Genomic DNA, 20,361 nt, shown 5'->3' with positions numbered 1-20,361 from the left:
TTCTGCTTTCTCTTTCCCTTGCTTGTCTACTGCTGCAATGTTATCCATCCAATGAAGACTAGTATGGTGACTGGGTGAAGGATCGTGTCACTTCCATATACTGCAGAGTACAATGGCATGCTATCAGTGCTATATATAAAAGGCCCATAGTAGCAGCCACAATAGTATTTTGCTCTTAAAATAGCTCACAGATGGTTGCTTCACCTCCCCCACTCCCATCCCAAATTAGATATGGACAATCTGCAACCCACATGTGGCTTTTGGAAGAATTTCAAAAGCCCTCTGCACAAGATCACTTCAACCTCTGGAAAGAGATGTTGCCCTTTTCCCATAGCCTGTTACTTGGGAGAGAGAAGGGGTTGGCAGAAAGAGAATAAAAGGAAGAGATGGAGAATGAACACTCACTCACACTGGGTACCTGCTTCAGCCCTCCTGTCAGCCTTGCAAGTAGTCCAGCCAAGAAGCACACCCAGAATTACTAGCTCTAGTTTACTGTAAGGTTGAATTAACAGGATCTTGCAAGTCTGAAAGCACATCTCTCCCCGTCGCCTTTACAGCCCAAGAAACTATGGAGGGTCGCTTCTGAGATGTTTGCCATGTCCCCATTCTTTCTGAGGCTCAGCTGCCACTTGTCCAACCATTGTCCTGGCTGCAGTTCTTCCCCCGTCCCCCAGTGGCATTCCCGCATGCCATCGTGCCTCCCCTCCATCTAGGGCCTTACCGAAGGCTCCTGAGGGAATGCAGCCCTTGGTAGAAAAGTGTTTGCCCATCCTGCCCTGAAGATGCTTTCCAGCAACCTCATATCCAAGGGTTTAAACCATAATCAATTTCCTATTCATAATATTATGAACGAATACCTTACTAGATTCATCAAATCCAACAAGAAAGCTCAATGGATGACTCGTAATAAAGCATAATATATTGGTTCTTGATTCCTAGTTTTTTAAAGTGCTCCTCATTTTACTACAGCAGGTTCTCCTAGATTCTTTTCGATGTACTATTAATATAGTGCGGTGGGGGTGGATTCTTTCCAGGCTGTTGTGGAAGCCAAGAAACTGATATTCCAAGGCTTGAACAGGGCAGATAAAGCTGATGATGTGAAGATGTTCCTTTTGGCACTGAAGAATGCCCTTTTGCCAGAAGCTGTTCCTATGCTGCTGAAATACGCTGAGTCAGGAGAAGGACCTATCAGCAACATTGCTGTTACTGCTTTACAGAGATATGATCATTCATCCATCACCACCGAGGTAAATAAAAAGTAGATGAGGTCTTTAAGAGTATCAGATGCTGCCCTCTTATCAGATGGTGCTTCATTTAGTGAGTGAAGTTGTACATACATATGTATATCTTACTGAAGAACCCACAAAAATTATGGGGTTCTCATGCAAAATCCAAGAGACTGCTGAATATACATTTAAGTTTTTTATATCAGCAACCTTTTTAAGCACCTGCTGTCATTGTGCCCTTCCAGAAAATTACCTCCAATTTGGCTGGATCATCAAATCTTAAGAACTTTGAAATCTTGAGCTATAGATGCTTTTACTTAAAACCTTATGGAATTTTGGTGATCTCATGTGAGAGTTAAAAATTCTTGTAATTAAAAATGTAATTTGAACACAACTTGAACAGTTTATATATGCTGTCTGGAGTTATTACAGGTCCCATATTGCCAACTCTTGTTTTACAATTTTCTACATCCAAATTGGCAAAAGCTGCAGGCAAGGTAATCCTTGGACAACCAGCTCACTTTCAAATTTTCCTCCTTGCAATCTGGATGGATACATTTAATCCAAAGAATGAGAATCAAAAAGGTCTGATTAATTCCCTCTATTAGAAGGAAGATAAAAGTTTATTAAACAGAAGGTAAAAGGTGAAAGTAATATTTATTAGAAATACTAAAAATACTAAAAAAAAAAAAAGAATTCCAGTGAGGATTATGAGGCACCTATATGTAGGCAAATTTAAACTGTAAACTTCTTGTCCATTTCTGCATTTTCTATGCAAAGGTCTGGATGCCTCCCTCTTTTGTGACAAAGGAACAGTTTGTATTTGTTCACTGTTTTGATAACTAAAACCACTTACATCAGTGTGAGAAGTAACTCTTATGTCAAATCCTGCACATTCCAGATGTGTTGGGCTGGGAGTTGTTACCCACCTTATCTTGAAGGGTGACTCATGGTCTCATTGATTGCTCTAGATACGGGCAGGAATATATTTAACCTTTTGGAAGAAGAACCATATTTTGGTCTTTTCATATATCTACCATAACAAACATGAACAAGATGTGATCAAGGGTGAAGTCCAATTTGCAGAAAGGTGAAGAAGAAACTGGAAATTTGGGACTCATATTGCTAGACTGTCTAGCAATTGCTAGACTGTCTAGCCATTAACGCTGCAGCTTTCAAGTTTGATACACAATCCATAATTTCCTAATATTTTCTACCACCACAAAATAAGGTACATGTTTATCAGAACTCATTATTTTTCCTCCAGTTTGAGAAAACTGGAGGGAATAGGTCAAATTCCTTGGTAGTTATTGGTCCTGACACAATACTTTTGAATTCTATACCATCCTAGTACACAAGGTTTACCATGTGAAGTCAGAAACCTATCTGTTCTCATTTATTGGTGATAGTCTTTCTTTCCTTTCTTCTGTTCTTCTACCAGTTGTTCATTGGCAATGGAACTAACCAGATTATATTCCCACCAGGTGAAGAAAACCATGAACAGGATTTATCACCAGAATTATAAGGTTCATGAGAAGACTGTACGAACCACAGCTGCTGCTATTATCTTCAGCAGCAATCCTTCCTTCATGGAAGTTAAAAACCTCCTCCTTTCCATTGGAGAGTTGCCACTGGAAATGAATAAGTACATGCTTTCAATAGTCCAGGACATTCTACGTTTTGAAATGCCTGCCAGGTATATCAAGTGTCGTTGTTATTTATGTAACTGTGCTGCTATGTAACATTGCTGCACAAATATTACTCTTGTACAATGGGACTGTTTTGGAAGTACTCCCACCACTTTCATCACATTTATACTGGGAGAAAAAGCATAGTTTTTTAAGTTCACCGTGAGCTAGTAGTCATATTTCATGTTCCTTTCTTATCTTGGAGTGATTTAATAATTCTTTAAAAATTGTTTTCATATGATTAAGTAGTAGTAGTAGGGGTGGAAGAAATATAAATATATAAAGGTTAAAATATCTTTTCTCACAAAAACTTTTTTTAAAGTCAGGATATCCACATTAAAGCTAGCATAATGCTAACTCAGCTCTCTGTTTGATAGAATGGCTGTGATAGCACAGTATGCTTGCTTACCATGATGGGTGTAAAAAAATTAAACCAATTTTCTGGATTTACATAATAGTAACAACATGGGATACATTACACATTTAGTAGGCTAAATGTGGTTGGCAAGCTTGTGTTTCATTGTGAACACTGGCTATAAGTCATTTGTGATAACAGAGAAATCAGGTTTACACTACAGAAGAATTACTCAATGTAAGTACAATTGTCGTACAGACTGAGCTGTAGAATTTGAACCAACAATTGGTGACATGATGATATTCATAGAAAAGTAGGAGTTTGTAAAAGTGAGGTTATTTTACTGTTCCTTTAAGCAAATAACCCTACCCCTTTAATCCAATTAATTTCTTAAATAAATTAGTACCTCTATTTCCAAAGAAGGTTCTTAGTAGGAATTTTGGATCAAATCATTCTGTTTCAGATGCTGTTACTAAAACATACCTATTGGTATTTCATTGTAGAGGGGAAAAAATTATTTTCTAATAGAAATGAAATGTTTGTTTTTCAGCAAAATGATCCGTAAAGCTCTGAAGGACATGTTGATTCATAATTATGACCGATTTTCAAAAATGGGTTCTTCTTCGGCTTTCTCTGGTTACCTAACACGTATGTGATGAACAAAGTAAATACTAGATTACATTAGCATTTCTTGATTGTTTTGCCAAAATAATAATTATAACATGCAACTCTGTTTAATTAAGGTGGCCAAGATATATCATCTACATACAGCCTTGATATACTGTACTCTGGTTCAGGCATCTTAAGAAGAAGCAACATGAATATCTTCCTTTTCAATAAATTTGCTCAACTTCATGCCAGTCAGGTAAGTCTCATGCATTACTAGAATAAAAATGTAGCAGAAAAGCTTCCAGTTTGAATCAAGTACAACTTGATCATGGGATACTGTCTTAAATAAGATCAAACTATTGTTTAGGACCATGCTTATTGTGCAAATGATTCAGAATTGCTTCAGAATTCATATGCATGCACAAGCATAACACCTCTTCTATTCACAAAAGCAACTTGGAAGCATGCACAGCTACTATCGTCCTCCTAACTCATTATGGAGGTAAAGATCCTCCTCCTCATCTAGATCTTTGAGTGGTGATGCTACAGATTGATCCTGGTCTCCTGCGTACTCTAAGCCTCCTTTAATGGTGTGGCCTAGAGTTTATTGCGGTAGTATCTCCATAACTTTATATTCTTTATTTTTTTTAAATTTAAAATAAATTGGCCAGATGGAAAAAAAGAAGATTGTTTCCATATCTTTCATAATTGTACTTTTAGCTGCACTTTTTCTTACCTTGAATGCCCAACTATGTCTATCAAACTTTGATAGAATCATAGAATGAGAAAAGATCCTAGAGATCATTTGCTCCCAACCCTTCTCAGTAAAGGATCTGTAGTTCCTGATGCATGACTAAAGCAGTCTGCATAAATCCCTCCAGTGGAGGAGAGGTAGCGGACATCTAAGAAAGCCTACTCCCTTGTCAAACAGGAACTTCCATAATGAGATTTCTCCACATCCTTAATCAAAATCTGCCCCTCTGTAGCTTCCATCTATTTTTTTTTTCTAGTCTTGTCCTTTGATGACAGTTGCCATGTCTCCTTTCCTTTTCAATATAGCAGTTATCTAGAAGAGCCTGGTGTTGCCTCTCATTTGTAGGAAGGCATGGACAGGAGATGAATAATATAATAATCTTGCTGAATTTAGGACGAAATGTACTTGCATGCACATGTAAGCCTTCATATGTGCCATGTGTTGTTGCTTCCCTTTAGGTGGTAATTGAAGCTCAAGGTCTGGAATCCATTATAGCTGCATCTGCAGATGAAGGCGAAGAAAATCTTGAATCCTTTGCTGGCTTGTCAGCAATCATGCTTGATGTTCAGCTCCGTCCAGTTACCTTTTTCCAAGGATACGGTGATTTAATGTCTAAAATGTTCTCAGCCACTGGAGACCCCATAAATGTAGTGAAAGGGCTCATCCTTCTGATGGATTTCTCACAGGTATGTACTGTGAAATGTATGTACTGGAAACCTAATATTCTAGTTGTATATGACATTTTTTATTTCAAATTTATGCCCTGCTCTCATTACCAATAAGGTTTTTGAAGCATAGAGGTTGGTAATGGCAGTTCACATAATCACATTGTAAGAAGAATCCATAATCCAGGTAATAAATAGATGATTAGCTGTGTGGGTATACAGTATGTATTTATACACACATGCAGACATATATTTCATGTACATATTATATATGAAACTCATATATTATTATACAAATAAATTACTATCATTATACTTAACAATGTTAAAAAAAGAATATTAAATATATTGACTAGATGGAGTGTTTGGAGGTTTTTAAAATGCTTTTTAAATGTTTTTTTCCCCTTCTTTGGATATGCTCACTTTTTATTTTGACTATATCCACTTTCACCTTTGTCTCTCAGTACCTTCCCCAAATTTATGGGTGGATCTTAATCCAAAAAGGGTTCCATATTCATGGAATAGTTTAGTTATTAGTTTATTATTAATTGATTAATCTTACAACCTTATCAATAAAATAAAATAAAAATTATGTAAAATACAATGCATAATCTAATTTCAGAAAGGAAAATAGATAGAAGATACAGTAATGAAATACATATGTGATAATACAAAGAGTCAGTAATCAGATAAATGAATCTCCCTTACAAGATACCCCAATTTGTTCAATGTATTGGGTTCTTATGACTGCTGCCTTAGTTATAAACGTGTACATACAATGTGCACATTAGAACCCAGGAGTTCTAATGCTATGAATCCTATGCTTTGGATCCCAGTATGCTGTTCTTTCCAATAAGGATGATAAATATTTAAGCCTAATGAGTGCATATAATTGGCAACTGAACAAAATATGGAAAATATTTTCAATGGCTGGTGAACCGCATATGCAGGTTCTCTCATGATATGGCAAGTGGTAGAAACACCCATATTTGGCCATGGAATCCATCAACTCAAATCTAGCTCTCGAATACGCCTTTCTTAAAAATTGTGGCAGACTCATTGATAGATATTTTTCAGGTTGAAAAGTAATCTTATTTTTAGCCAACTGTCTTAAGGATCTATTTTTAGTCAATAATTCCATGTTAGTTTGCGCACTAATATCTAGGACTCTGTTTAAAAATTTCCCTTGCCTGAGAGGCTGTTGAAAGCAGATGCTGAATGGAAAACCCATGTCATGAAATAACTTCAGAGAGTTGGCTGATCCAGGAATTGGGCTGTACCATATTTATCTGTTCAGTTAAGCATATTTTGGGAAGTCTATCAGAGTCCATTGATTGGATCCTCAGCCAGTATGTGAAAACTTTAATTATTAGATGACTATGTAAGGAATGGATATCTAATTCTGCTCTGACTGCAGGGGCAGACGTATTCTTATCAGTTCCCAATATGCATCTTAAAAAGCGGGTCTGAATTTGTTCAAGTGGGGTAGCTTTATTTAAACCCCACAATTCTGCACCATAGGTCAGCATTGGAATTATTTTTGCCCTAAACACTTTTAATATAGGGGTCAGGGTGCCTGGATAATTATAGTTAAATAATTTGTATAATCTTTTAGTGCTTGCGGTGGCCCTTGCCGAGCTTCTTTTGAGGTGATTTGAACACAATCCTGTACTAGTAAAAACCACCCCTAGGTAATTGAAAAGATTCACTTGTTCAATAGACTCCCCATTTATCTGCCAGTTATATTTCTCTCATTTCCTGCTGAATACCATCACTTTAGATGTACTTTTATTGATGTTTAAAAAATTATGAGCACAATAAGTATTCAGTTTTTGCAGCAGTCTTCTCAGGCCTATTTGGGAATGTGCCATTAAAACCATATCATCAGCATATAATAAAATAGTAATACATTTATCAAGGATCTTTGGCATATGTGTGTCCACAACATACAGGAACCCAGGTAAATTATTGACATACAGATTAAAAAGCACTGGGGCTAGAATACAACTCTGTCTGACACCAATTCATGGAATAGATTGACCAAAGTGGAAGCTTGAATTGAGGTTCCTGAACATTAACTGTGAAATTTCTGGGTGACCTTTGGCCAATCACTGTCTTAGTTTGGGGATGTTCTAGACCAGTTCAGCACCACAAAGCCCGAATGGCTGGGAATTCCAGGATTTATATTCCCAACATATTTGGAGGGTGCCATGTGGTGGATGCCTGCTGTAACATACCAACCGGATGCATAGCAACCAATCTTCTAACCTCTGTGTTTTCAGTGTTGACAGCTAGTCCACAAATAGCCCATTTAAAGTTAGATGGACCAAGGAAGCAAACTATTATGTTTCTTAAAATTTACTTTAGGTTATTTATATTCTTACATAGAGTAAAATTTAGGACACAACTCATAAATTTGTGTTGTGAGGATTTGCAACCTGGTGCCCTTCAGTGTTTTGGACTTCAGCTCACATAACCCCAAAATTGCATGGCCAGTGGCAGAAGATTATTGATATTATAATCTAAAACCTGGAGGGCACTAGTTTGCCTATTGTTAGCTAAATATTGGAGCACTACAGATACTCACATCTCCTATCAGGCTTGAAGGTTATTGAGCAGTGTTGGGTCAAATCTTTTATTGCTTCTCAGACCCTACCTTACAAGACTCTGTGAAAATCAGATCAGAAGTGGACCCCATCTGCAATACTTTGAGCCCTTTGGATGAAGTCAGGACAAAACCATAATAACATAAATAATATCTAAGCAAGAAGAATAAATCTGAGTCTTTGAACTGAATAACCTATTACAAGGGAATATTTTTTAATAATGGCACCTAGTAACTGTAAGGTGGCAAGACAGGCACAGGCTTTTTAAATGAGTTAGAATTTATCTTAAATGTACCCTCTTCCAAGTACATTTGACTGTTGACTGACAAATGTTGGTGGTGGTTATCATACATCATGTTTGTTTCTAGCCATAAAAGGCATGGCCGTAGATAGTCACCACAATCATCAGAAGATGATAGTGAGGACTGAAATTTTGTGAAACAAGACTGTTCCTTGGTTCTTCAGAGTTCTTGATCTCAGTAGTGCCCAGCTGTTTTGACATAGTAATAGGAAGCAAGGTTGAGTTGAAAGAAGAGTTACAGTGTCATATAGTGCTTATGGATATTTCTTTCGAAGGAGAACCTTGCATGTTTGTTGAACCCTGGACTAATTTTCCCTACTTTTTCAATGCTTTTGTTGGGTATTCAGAAAATGAATGGACTTACTCATCTTGCTTCAGTTGGGTTGAAAATAGTGGGAATTATTAATAACTATGCATCAGCCAAATCCCTCTGCACAATTTCTGGAGAGTAAATTGCACTGAACTCAGTGGGACTGACTTCTGAATATATATGCACCCACCAGAGCTGCATCATACTTTGTTTTATGTATTGTAGGAAGACTATAAATATATTTAATACAATTTCCAAGCGGTACGAACCTTAAAATGTTGGCTCTAGGTCAGCACGCAACTGAAATGACTTGCTGGGACCCAGAATTGCTTTCAGTTTTGACTGTTCCCAAATGGGCTCTGTGCAATGGATTCCCAATCCAGCTATAGGTTTTTGACAGCTGGGAATGTTGGTTTTGGCAGGAAGCTATCTTGTCCATAAAGCTGTGTTTGTCACTGAATTATATGGAAAATAATTTGTCACTTTTTACAGCAGCTTTATTATGCCATTGCTTTGATAGTAAGGCTTTTTATTAATACCCAGTTTAATAGTTCGGAGGTCATATATGAAATGTGATTAATGATTCTAATTTTAAATAGTATTCTATTTTTTTCACAGGTATTGTCTAGTCTAGCATTCTCAAACATTTTGGTCTCAGGACCCCTTTACATTCTTAAAAATGATTGAGGACCCCAAGAGCTTTGGTTTATATGAATTAATCTATTGATATTTACTGTATTAGAAATTAAAACTGTGAAATTTTAAAATATTTATTTGACTTTGTGGACCTGCTTAAGATACTTTGAGAACCATTGGTCTAGACCAAAGATAGCAACAAAAAATTGCATGAACAGTGCTGAGGCAATAGATGTTTCATTTCTGTGCAACTTGAAACAACAATTTCTAGAACAGTTTTTGAGACTAAAAGACATACAGGTAGTCCTCAACTTACGACCACAATTGGGACTGGAATTTCCATTGCTAAGGAATGCAGTCATTGTCTCGCACCCGATTTTTCAGCCTTTTTTCCCATGGTCATTAAGCAAATCCAGTTTTCCCCATTGACTTTGCTTGTCGGAAGCTCCCTGGGAAGGTCACAAATGGCAATCACGTGACCCTGGGATGCTGCAACCATTATTAATACATGCTGGTTGCCAAGGGCCCGAATTTTGATCACATGACTGTGGGGACACTGTGATGGTTGTAAGTGTGAGGACCGGTCACAAGTCACTTTTTCAGTGCCGTCATAACTTCAGATGGTCATTAAATGAATGGTCATAAACCAAGGACTACCTGTGCTTTAAAGGGTCTCCCTGTGTGGTTGTCCTACACCGCAAGCTTCTTCCATGGACCTTCTGCTCTTAGCTAGTTGAGTAGCCCAGTTGCATGGAGTGGAGAGATCTTTCTTTAGGGGGACACCAAAGAGAAAATTCAGAAAGGGAAACTGAGAAGTGGAGGCAGAGAGATAAGTATTTGTGCCTTCCTAAAACATTACTAATCTGAACATGTATTAGATAAACAAGAAATATTACATGCGCTCTTTCTTTGTACTTAGGCTATCCAGCTGCAGTCTGGGCTGATTTGCAGCACTGAATTCCAGGGAGGTATGACTATTGATGTATCAGGAGGAATGGAGTTCAGCCTTTGGTATAGAGAATCCAAAACAAAAGTTAAAAATCGGTGAGACATCTAATTTAGTTCTTGAGGGAGATATCAAATTAGATCATCAACATGGGGGATTTTAAATTCAATTAGTGTATACAACTTTAAATTTTTCTTTTAAACATTTTCAAAACTTAGATCCTTAGTTGAAAGAGTAGTCATATGGAAACATGCTGAAAATGGAGAAAATGTCATTTTACTGTTTTTGCAGAGGATTATTTTTGCTACCTGATTCTGAATACCGTAGTTGAAACATCTGGTACAAACTGCGATAGTGAAAACATGATGAAATGTATATTGCAACAACATGACACAAACCCCGACATTTCATACTTGCATCCCAACATCAGTTGCAAGCTGATAGTCATGTAAGGGTAAAATGAAACTTTACTTCACCTGGCTGTCAACTTGCAACTGAAGTTGGGGTAGTCACGTGGTTTGTGTGGCAATATTTCATCACTTGCCCCCACAGATGCCTATGAGTTAAACCATGAAATAGTTAAAAACTGATACTTATACCCTTGATAGCTCACAGTTTGTGTACTGCCTTTATCAGGTTTTCAGGTTTAAGCTTTGAGAAAAATAATTTGTGGGACAACACCTGAGTACTTCTGGGGTGAGCCCATGCTTCTCCAGTTGCCAGATTACTACATTTAGTGGTCCCAGCCAGCATGTGCTAGAGCAGTGTTTCTCCACCTTGGCAGCCTTAAGCTGTGTGGACTTCAGTTCCCAGAATGTAGCTGGCTGGGTGATTCTGGGAGTTGAAATCCACACAGCTTAAGACTGCCAAGTTTGAGAAATGTTGGGTTAGAGTGACGAATGTTGCAAATTGTCATTTAGCAAAATGTAGGGAGTCAGATTTATCATTCATGCCCTGTAGTGTTTGACTTCCTGAAACATTCAGGAATTAGTGTTTGAGCTGGAGGTATAGCCACCTTTCTCTTTCTCCTTCTATCCTTAGTAACATCAATGGTTTTCCTGCTAGGAGCAGTCAGTAATGTAGAGGCACAGGCAGGGAAGCCAACATGAAATGATGAGATCTTTATACAGAAAAGTTTGTCTAAAAGTTATCAGTTGGAGGAGATATTATTCCAGCAATATCGTACCATTCAATGTTTGACCACCTGTTTTTTTCCCCACCACTTTTTTTCAGGGGAGCTGGGGCTATAGTTGGTAACATTGCTGTGGATGCTGTATTTGTGAAGGCTGGCATGGAAACCACTTCCGAAATTGAAGCAACATTGGATTTCATCTCCACAGTGAAATTTTCACAATACCCATTTTTAGTCTGCATGCAGATGGACAAAACTGAAAGTCCATTTAGGTAGGGAGCAAAGAGAAATGTTTATTGATCTGACTAGCATTTTAACGCAGCTTTTCACAATCTGATCTCAGAACAGATCATTATGTACTTACTGTTGAATAAATAAAATACGAAACTGGAGTAGTATTACATGCAATTTGTGTAGGAGGTTATGTAGCCCTTAAATTAGTCCCTAATCAGTAGGACTTAGGTGTTAATTGTCCTATTCTCATTACCTAAACAATCCAGGTCCCAACTTCTGACCAATAGACTTAGCACCATATTCCAGCAGTGTGTGCTCTTGCGGTTAGTTGACTGAATCAAATGACCCCTTTTTAAAGTTCCCACAACACATTAACTCCTTCCTATTGATCCAGCTGAACATGTCATGGGGACAGAACTTTGTAGGAAATTGCTTTTAAATCATTTGGGCTACTTTTTTCTGTGGCCTTTTCCAATACTTTAGTAATGTTTTTGTGGAACAATTGGAACTTTATACAATAAGTTAAAATGGCTATATCATATATCTATTTAAAAGGTACAAATGTACTGTATGATGCTAAAGAGCAATTGAACTTCAAAGATGTGTGACAGATGCATATCAAGAAGAGGAATACTGCAGGCTACACAAGAACCATTAATTTTCTAGCAGAAGCAAATGGCAAACTTTAACTTGTAAGGAAGGAAGAAAGAAGGAGAGGTTAAATCCACTTAAGGAATTTACTTCAGGAGAAATGAATCTGACTAGTTTTATCCTTGTCAGAGGCTAACAAAACTGGATTTGTAATACAGGTAGTCCTTGGTTTACAATGGCAAGTGGGACTGGAATTGCATGCCACCATCCTAAGTTTGAACGGTCGCTGAACAAGTGGTTGTTAAACAAGGGCCACCTGTATCTATAGAGCAGGGATCAACAAATTATTCAGGTGCCATTGTAACATCCTGAAAGATTGTTTCCACAAGGATACTAAATCTCATGATATCTCGCATGTGTTTATTTTGAAAGATATCTGAGATTTCATAGTTCTTACACACAATTATCATAATCTTACAAGATTAAATAATATGCAGTACCTTCTGTGGGAACCATGTTTGCCAACCTCTGTTGCTGAGGAAATATGAGGGATTTTTTTTTTAAGTGAAAGTCTGCATTCCTCTGAGATAGCAGTCAAAATGTACACACTGCTGTCCAGTCCACATGCATTCATATGGAAGGTCTGAAGGATTCCACAATAGATGTACAATGGCTTGAATGCAAGTATGGGTTCTTTTTAATTGTCCCATTTCAGCACATGGGGACTGAGAGAGGCAGTGATTCTGCTCCCATTCTCTCCTGACTTTGACCTTGATCTACGCAAGGAGGTTCTCAGTAATCAGATTTCCCCAAAGATTGGTTCGAAACAGCATCTGATATTGTGTTCAAGGAAAAATATTGTTGATGACAAATTTGTATAACTGTACATTAGCACAAGGCCCAGATTATTGATTCTCAAAGCCATAAGAAATTTGTTGTGTTCATTTTTATTCAACTTTGTTCTGGAAGATTATGGATAAGGAAAACTTAAAACATAATCCCTTGCAATTGTGTGTGTCTTAAAATTGTTACTGGGATTAAAACATGTTGTCCCTCAAGTAATACAGTATAATCATATCACTATTATTATTTTGCAGGCAATACCTAACGAAATATGAAAGTCTTCCTTCTGGAAAGCCATATGTCTCTCGGAAAGGAAAAGTGAACTTGCTGGCAGGTTCTGAATATCCCCTTCACCAAGAAAACTCCCACATGTGCAGGGAAGTTTTCAGTGACCAATCTGATTCCTCTGAAAGTTGGTTTTGAAATAGGCACCTGATCTTGCATTTGACCAGAAACCTAGCTGACTCCGGCTTTAAGTTCTGCTGCCTTCGTTTAGGGCCTAAATCTATAATTTACAAGTCTGTGAGAACTTTGTTGTATCAAACTTTAAGAGGCTCAGGACTGAGTCTTGTGCACTGTGTTTACATATTTACATATATTTAAAAGATTTGTTTTTGGTTTTGTTTGTAACAAGTCAGGAATACAACTTGTTTCAAATCCAGGTGTTCATTGAGGACCTATTAGTGATAGGGCATGGAGAAATGTGCACCACATTTCATTATAAATACATACAAATTAAAATGCAAATTTTAGTGCAATTTTTTTAAAATAAATTTTTCAAGTTTGATAAAATGGACTTGACAGATTTGCAAAAAGAGAAACTGAAAAAACATTAACAGATTTTACATTGAGAAAAAAACTGACATTTGAGACATTTGCCCATCCCTAGTCATAGCCCCATTTCATATCATTTTTAACAAAAGAAAAAAGCCGCAATAAATCCAGTCACAAATTTCCTTTTCTCATATTTATTTTGTGCTTAAGGATTAATACCATTTGGTGTTAAAAGTTAAAACACAGAAAACATGTATTGTTTCTTAAACCATACAAAGTCTATGTTTATTATGGGAGTTTTTGAAAATTATTCAATAAAGCAAACACTATTTAAAAATATATTTAGGTTGCCCTTCTCAGCCATTTTAGACTCCTTGTTGAGAAATCATAACTTCAATGGAACCATTAAAAAATGGCTACTGATTAAAAAAAATGTAGAAACGTTCCTTGCTAAGATGGCTTAAAGAACTGTTACCACAGTCCAAGCAAGGTGTGTTCTTTTTGCAAGCCTTAATATCAGCGTGGATATATGTTTCTAGAAAAATCTCATTCATCTTAATGCTTTTAGCAGATGTTTCTTTAATTGGAATGAGTTTGATATCTGTTTGCCTGTTAAAGAATAATTATTGTGCCTAATTATTCATAAGTAAAGTTCATTGTGTTCAGCGAGTCTTGCTCACTAGTAAGTGAATTTAAGATTGCAGCCTGAGATTTAAGTTAACAATTCATGTGTTTATAATTTATCTTTATTTTAACTCTTATGTACATATGTTATTTGAAAAGAAGGTGGGAGAACAAAAAGTTGAACATTCATTTTGCTCCCTGTAAGTCAACACCTGACTCCAGTGTAAATAAAGATAGTTCAAGATGGTGCTTTGTGAAGATCTTATATGTTGAAAGTAAGAATGTGATAGTCATTCATCACAAAACTGGAACAGGAACCAGGAGAAGATAAGAGAATATCAAGAACAGGAAAAAGAAAAAAAAAACTTTTCTCCTCCTCAGTTTATTATTGCTTTATAGTAGTCTTTTCCATATGCTAGGTTGGAAATTGATGCCTTATACCGTTGTATGATATAAGGACTTGTAATTTTCCTATTTGACTAGGTAATTTCCTCTCTCTAGTTTGGGAAGTACAAAATATAATTAGCTTCAAATTAATCCATATGTATAACTGAAAAATTGTTGGGGCTTCCTTCCTCCACTCATTTTCTAGTAAAAGTATCTTAAGTGGAATTGCCCTCAAATTCCCATTTCAAAACTGATAGTGGAATAAGTAGAAAAAGAGAGTCTGTGAATCAAGGAGTACTTGGACATTCAGGGAGTATCTGCAGTAGGTTAGTCTAAAGATGATTAGATCCCACTGATAAATGCAATTTCCTCTCATCAGTATGCAACTAATCCTCTAGACTGTATGCATTGTCTTAGTATAGATTTTCTGTTTTAATATTTTGGTTTTGTTGTAACTAAACTGTGATCCAGTACTGTTACTGTTTCTCCCAAAGTCCTGAATGGTTTTGGAACTTTGTAATTGAGTTCATGCAACATGCTAAATTCTAGATCTGGATTAAGAAAACAGAGTTCCTGTATTCACATAATGTCTCTCCAAAATAAATTCTATTACGGCTTAATATGATGGTCCAGCTCACACAACGTTAAGAACTGGCTGGTTACATATAACCTGCAGAACTACAACTATCACCCCATTTTAGTTTAACTTAGCACGCTGTGCAGATCCAGCCTATGAACACTAAACTGCCCTTTATAACAGGTGCAAGCAAACTTTCATAGGCCGCAAAGGGGGACTTCAGGGAGGGATTTTAGTAGATAGGACTGCAGTGAGCAGAGCAATATCATATAAATCACTAGGGCTAGATTTTTAGGAGGGGAGAAAAGGTAGAATTTTTAGAAAGTGTGGACTTTACCATGTGATGAAAGTCTTAAAGTGTAAGCAGTAATTTTAATCTGTTTCATACCTATACACAGAGCTATGCCAGTTTCAATTGGGAACTGCCAAATTTTGGTAGTAGAGTTCAGGTGCTCAGAAAACAATGGTTCAGGGCTGCAAGAAATTGTGGCCCATAAGTTGCTTACTCCTACTTTAGAATGCCATTCTGCTATGAGAAGATCAATGTAAATTGCATCTGAGGGCATGAGAAGTGGCCTTCCACTTATGGAGAGGCATGGCCTGGGCACTATTAAGCATTTCTGTTCTGCTGAGTATTTTTGTTTGTCCTGCAGTTGCATACCTTACCGGAGTATCTGGCCATCTCTTCCTACTAGGTCTGTTCCATTTTAGCCATCAAAGCCATATGATCAATGTCGTAGTTATTGGAAAAGTTAAGATTCTAGAAAAAAAAAATCTTAAACATTTTGTACAGCTTCTTCTCTGCAGGTGCTGTGCTTACCTCTCTGGTAAACAAGAAGTAAAGAATATTGAAATAATAGAAGTAGATCTATATTCTCACTGTTTACATATGCATCTGTTGGATTTAGTTGAGCTTGTAGGATTACACCTTGTGCATTTTCTTCTTGAGAACTTTCCACATAAGGGTTTTGCAAGTTCCTAACTATTCATTAGGAAAACAAAGAGAATTTGTTCTCACCTAATTATCAAACACTCCATTGGCCAAATTTTTCAGACTGACTAAATGTTTTTATTGCTATTGTGTAATAAATAATAAATGTATATCCTGATCCATCCAAAATATTGAAGCCCTTATTTAGTAAGTGTGACAATTAACATTATTCATATTTGCTATACATGTTGGCCACAAAATTTCAGGTTACTTTTTAAAAAAATAGCATTGGACTTTGATCAGTGTGATGGGTTTGATCTCCACACAGGGACAAAGTTCACTTACTAGTATAGGATAACATTACAGGGTTCTTATGATGATGAAGACCATAGGAGTTAGAGCAATAGTATTATATATAAACTTTTTATTGGTTACTTGAGCAACACATTATCTCTTGATTGGTCAGCTAAATATTACTGTGAACTTAGAGACATCAAACTGATGTTGATCTTCATTTCATGTTGTGCTTTATTTCATTTCCTTTGAATGTGAAGCACTGAAATAAATGAAGGAAACCATTCTCACTTAGACTGGCCTGCATGGAGCTGTTAAATTTGGGCATTGGTATTAATCAGTGCCTAAAGGTCAGATCAACAGGTTGATGATATTATGCTTTTTGATATATGATCCAAAGTGTTCTATTCATTCAGAACCTATGAAATAAATTGGAATAATCAGTAGTTTGTTACTCTTTTGTTCCTCATTATTTTGTGCAATTTTTTGTTCTATGGTATGTTTGTTTTTCAGCAGGTACATTAGGAAAGGACAATATGGAAATCAGAGGGAGGAGTCGTTCCAGCTATCTACCACTAAAAAAAGAAAACGTAGTGGCTAGTTCATTACTAGTGATGTACAAAATGCTTTGAATCATGCCTTCTAAAAATGGCTTCTGTTTTGAGTGTGAAATGGCTGTTTAAAATGAAAAAAATATTTCATTTAAATGCAAAATGGGCTGTTGGACATTTTTTAAATGTTTCCAGCTTGGAAGAGCTGCATTTGATCATCTTTTTTGAGCTCAAAGCATTTCCAAGGTGCTCAAAACAGCCTCTTCTGCATTTGAGACAGCTGTTTTGCACTCAACAGAATGGTTTGCATCCAAAACAGTCCAATTTTAAATGTTTTGTACCACGCTGCTCATTTCCAAATGAACAGTATAGTGTTTTGTAGTCAGATGGATATTCTGGTAAACTCAAGAATAGGGATTTTGACCACTATTTGTCAATTTATTTATTTATTTTAAAAATTTATAAGGCTGCCCAACCCTACACCAACTCTGAGTGGCATACAGTAAAAATAATAATAAAATATAATTTAAATAAAGCCACCCAAATACTGGAAGAAAAGCAATCATTAAAAGACATAAATGCAAGACCTGCCACCCTGTCTAACCCAAGGTCTGAGGAAAGAGCCAGGTTTTCAGAGCTCTCTTGAACACGGCTCGGTTCGGAGCCAGATGTATCTTGGCGGGGGGTGGGGGGAGTGGTGTTCCAGAAGACAGATGCTGCAAAATAGTAGGCACACTTCATGGGTCCCATCAGGTGACACTGCTTAATGGATGAGATCTGGAGCATGCCAACTTTGTTCAATCGTATAGGCTGGGCAGAAGCTATTTAGCTATTAACGTGAATAGGCTTATCTGAAAGTGATTTCAGGCTATGATATGTGAAATTTGAATCAAGTGCACAAGATTCTTTCACCAGTAATTATTTGTTATATGAAGATATGGTTCTTCTACCTGTATGCTAGTAATTTGTGTAGTCTGTGGACTGATAAAAGTGATAAAAGCAGAAAGTCTCATTTTGGCTCAGAGAATTGCTTTTGTATGGCTCTTCTTCTCTTCACTGGGTTTTATGCAGAACTTTCCAGATACTTTTATTGGTCTCTTCTTTTCTGGAAATTATTTTCTAGCCATTATGTGATAGTGACACCTGTGTGATATGGGATATAGGCTTGAATGTAAATACAATTTTTGTTATTAGCCTTTATGTTTTGTCAGTCTTTCAGCAATGACTCTTAAGGAGTATTTGCTTCAATTAAATCTAAAGACAGCTGGGAGGAAATGGAATTTCTGAAATCAGCCTAATTCCTGCAGAATAGAGCAATGTCCTTCTAAATTCTCTGTCACATCATAATATACTTGATTCTGAAGGCATCTGACTTCCAACAGCTGGACATAAGGGGAATTCCAGGAGGATTTTTAGCTCAACAGCTGGGTAAGAGAAGGAATGGTTTCTTTACATGGTGGACCTTGTTACTATAGCAATTGCACAGAGCGTGAAAATACAGCCATGATCATATGCAGCTGCAGCAACAAGTGTTTTTATTCATTTATATCTAAATCAAAAAACTATTTACCATAGGTGAGACTGCTGGCTCAAATCTCTCCTCAAATCCTTCATCTTTATAGAGAATAAATGTGTTAGAGAAAGAAGTGTAATCTAATCTCGTTATATATGCAACAGAAATGTAAAATTTTATTTGAGAACAACATGGTAGTGCCACCAAATATTTGCATGTTAATGATCAATATTCTTGGGCTACTCCATCCAACAGGATCCAGCATGATGCCTGATATGCAGACCTCTTTAATAAATGTTTTTTTCCTAGCTTGATTCTTAAAGAAGCTGAGTTAAATTGACATTTTAATACTAATACATAGTTTGATTCTGCTGCCTGGTGCTACCAAAGGATGGAAGAAAGAAAGAACAGAAGCCTGAAATTGCTAGTTCCTCCAAAGTTTGTATCCACAAGTCATTTCATTTTATTAGTGTGACCTGAGATTCCTCAGAAATAAGGCTGTCTTATTCCTACATACATCAGATTTCAGCCTTAATGAAATATGCAGGCTGTAGTTATCTTTCTACTTTTAGTCCAATATGTTCCTGTGCTCTTTGCATGTGTGCAAACCATGGTTGAAACACTTCCTACTTTGTTATGACATAGACCCAAGAAATCATTTGTGGAATATATTGCAGATGATAATTTTTTATTCTGTGAATAAAACAAAACGAATATTACCAGCCATAATATGCATTTGGCCCTTATGCACTGCAGCTGCAGTGAAGATAGGGGAAAATTATGTTAGAATCACTTGTTTTTAGCAGCACAGAAGCAAGTGACTAAAGTAATGATGGTCATAAACATTATTTATAAGTAAAACAATCACAATGTCTTGTCTTCAAGTGGACTGTAATAAAATCAGAAATGTACTTTGTGCTAATTAGGCACAAATGCCCTTGCTAAATAATGTTTCAGTACTCCACTGCTAGCCTTAATCTTGTAAATTTTCCATCTTGTTCTGGAGGAAGTGCAATTCAAAACACTAGAACCCTACACTCATCCTGATTTAATTTTAAAAAGAAAAAAGGTCCCTAAATAATATGATGTTAGCATGGTAGATAGCTGTTTTTGTATATTGTTTATACAGGTTTCCTCCTTCTCTATAAGGCAGAAACAAAAATACTTTTTTAACAGTTCAATTTGCATTCAATTTTTCACCTAAATATAAAGATAGTTTCATTTAAAGTATTGCAGAATAACAGATGTCAATTGAATGGATTGGACAACTTTGTGGACAGACTTAAACTTTAACTTCAGTCTTTTTCCTGATACTGCCAGAACTTTGAAATCACCACCTCCATTATATTTTATACCAACTTTTGCTTTAAGATTAAAATGCTTTTTAAAAAGGGCTTATTAAATCAGTCATATAGAAACTACTATCTCAAGCAATCCAAACTTTTTTTTAAATAACTCTTCTTTGAACGAACAGGCTTTGCAAACCTTTGCTTGTCCATAAGCCACTTCACCTTCTGTATTATTGCAAAACATATATTCTTCAAGCTGGCAAGTCCTTAAGGCAGTGTTGTCCAAACTTGGCCACTTTAAGATGAGTGGACTTCAACTCCCAGAATTCCCCAGCCAGCATGGCTGGCTGGGGAATTCTGGGAGTTGAAGTCCACTCATCTTAAAGTGGCCAAGTTTGGACAACACTGATTAAAGGCATGGCAGAACAAAACTTAGAGGGCTGGCACTGTGTTAACAGTTACTATTTTAAGAAATGGAGGATAATGTTAGAGTCTTTTTAGTTCCCCTTGGTGAACAGATGGTGA

The 20,361-nt window shown here is 36.6% G+C and overlaps 2 protein-coding genes across 2 annotated transcripts in view; one reads left to right on the top strand and one right to left on the bottom strand.

Annotated features, from left to right (window-relative positions):
- MTTP (microsomal triglyceride transfer protein) overlaps window positions 1-14,540 on the top strand; it is a 40,869-nt gene extending 26,329 nt beyond the window's left edge. Inside the window, exons 11-18 of the mRNA XM_007440428.4 lie at window positions 1,035-1,247; window positions 2,711-2,922; window positions 3,820-3,917; window positions 4,013-4,134; window positions 5,091-5,318; window positions 10,070-10,194; window positions 11,330-11,500; window positions 13,151-14,540. Of these exons, the coding sequence (XP_007440490.1) occupies window positions 1,035-1,247; window positions 2,711-2,922; window positions 3,820-3,917; window positions 4,013-4,134; window positions 5,091-5,318; window positions 10,070-10,194; window positions 11,330-11,500; window positions 13,151-13,319 (1,338 nt within the window). The 3' untranslated portion in view covers window positions 13,320-14,540. The remainder of the gene's footprint in view (window positions 1-1,034; window positions 1,248-2,710; window positions 2,923-3,819; window positions 3,918-4,012; window positions 4,135-5,090; window positions 5,319-10,069; window positions 10,195-11,329; window positions 11,501-13,150) is intronic.
- Window positions 9,791-20,361, bottom strand: part of CUNH4orf54 (chromosome unknown C4orf54 homolog) — a 29,786-nt gene continuing 19,215 nt past the window's right edge. The window contains exon 3 of the transcript XR_015794618.1: window positions 9,791-9,919. The gene's annotated coding sequence lies outside the window, so the exon portion shown is untranslated. The remainder of the gene's footprint in view (window positions 9,920-20,361) is intronic.

Source organism: Python bivittatus, unplaced genomic scaffold, assembly GCF_059951505.1.
Source record: "Python bivittatus isolate LINGU-HERP-01145 unplaced genomic scaffold, Pbiv_v1 ctg000070_np1212, whole genome shotgun sequence".
NCBI lineage: Eukaryota > Metazoa > Chordata > Lepidosauria > Squamata > Pythonidae > Python > Python bivittatus.
Note: the sequence above shows the minus strand (reverse complement) of the source record. Positions and strands in the feature narration are given on the sequence as shown.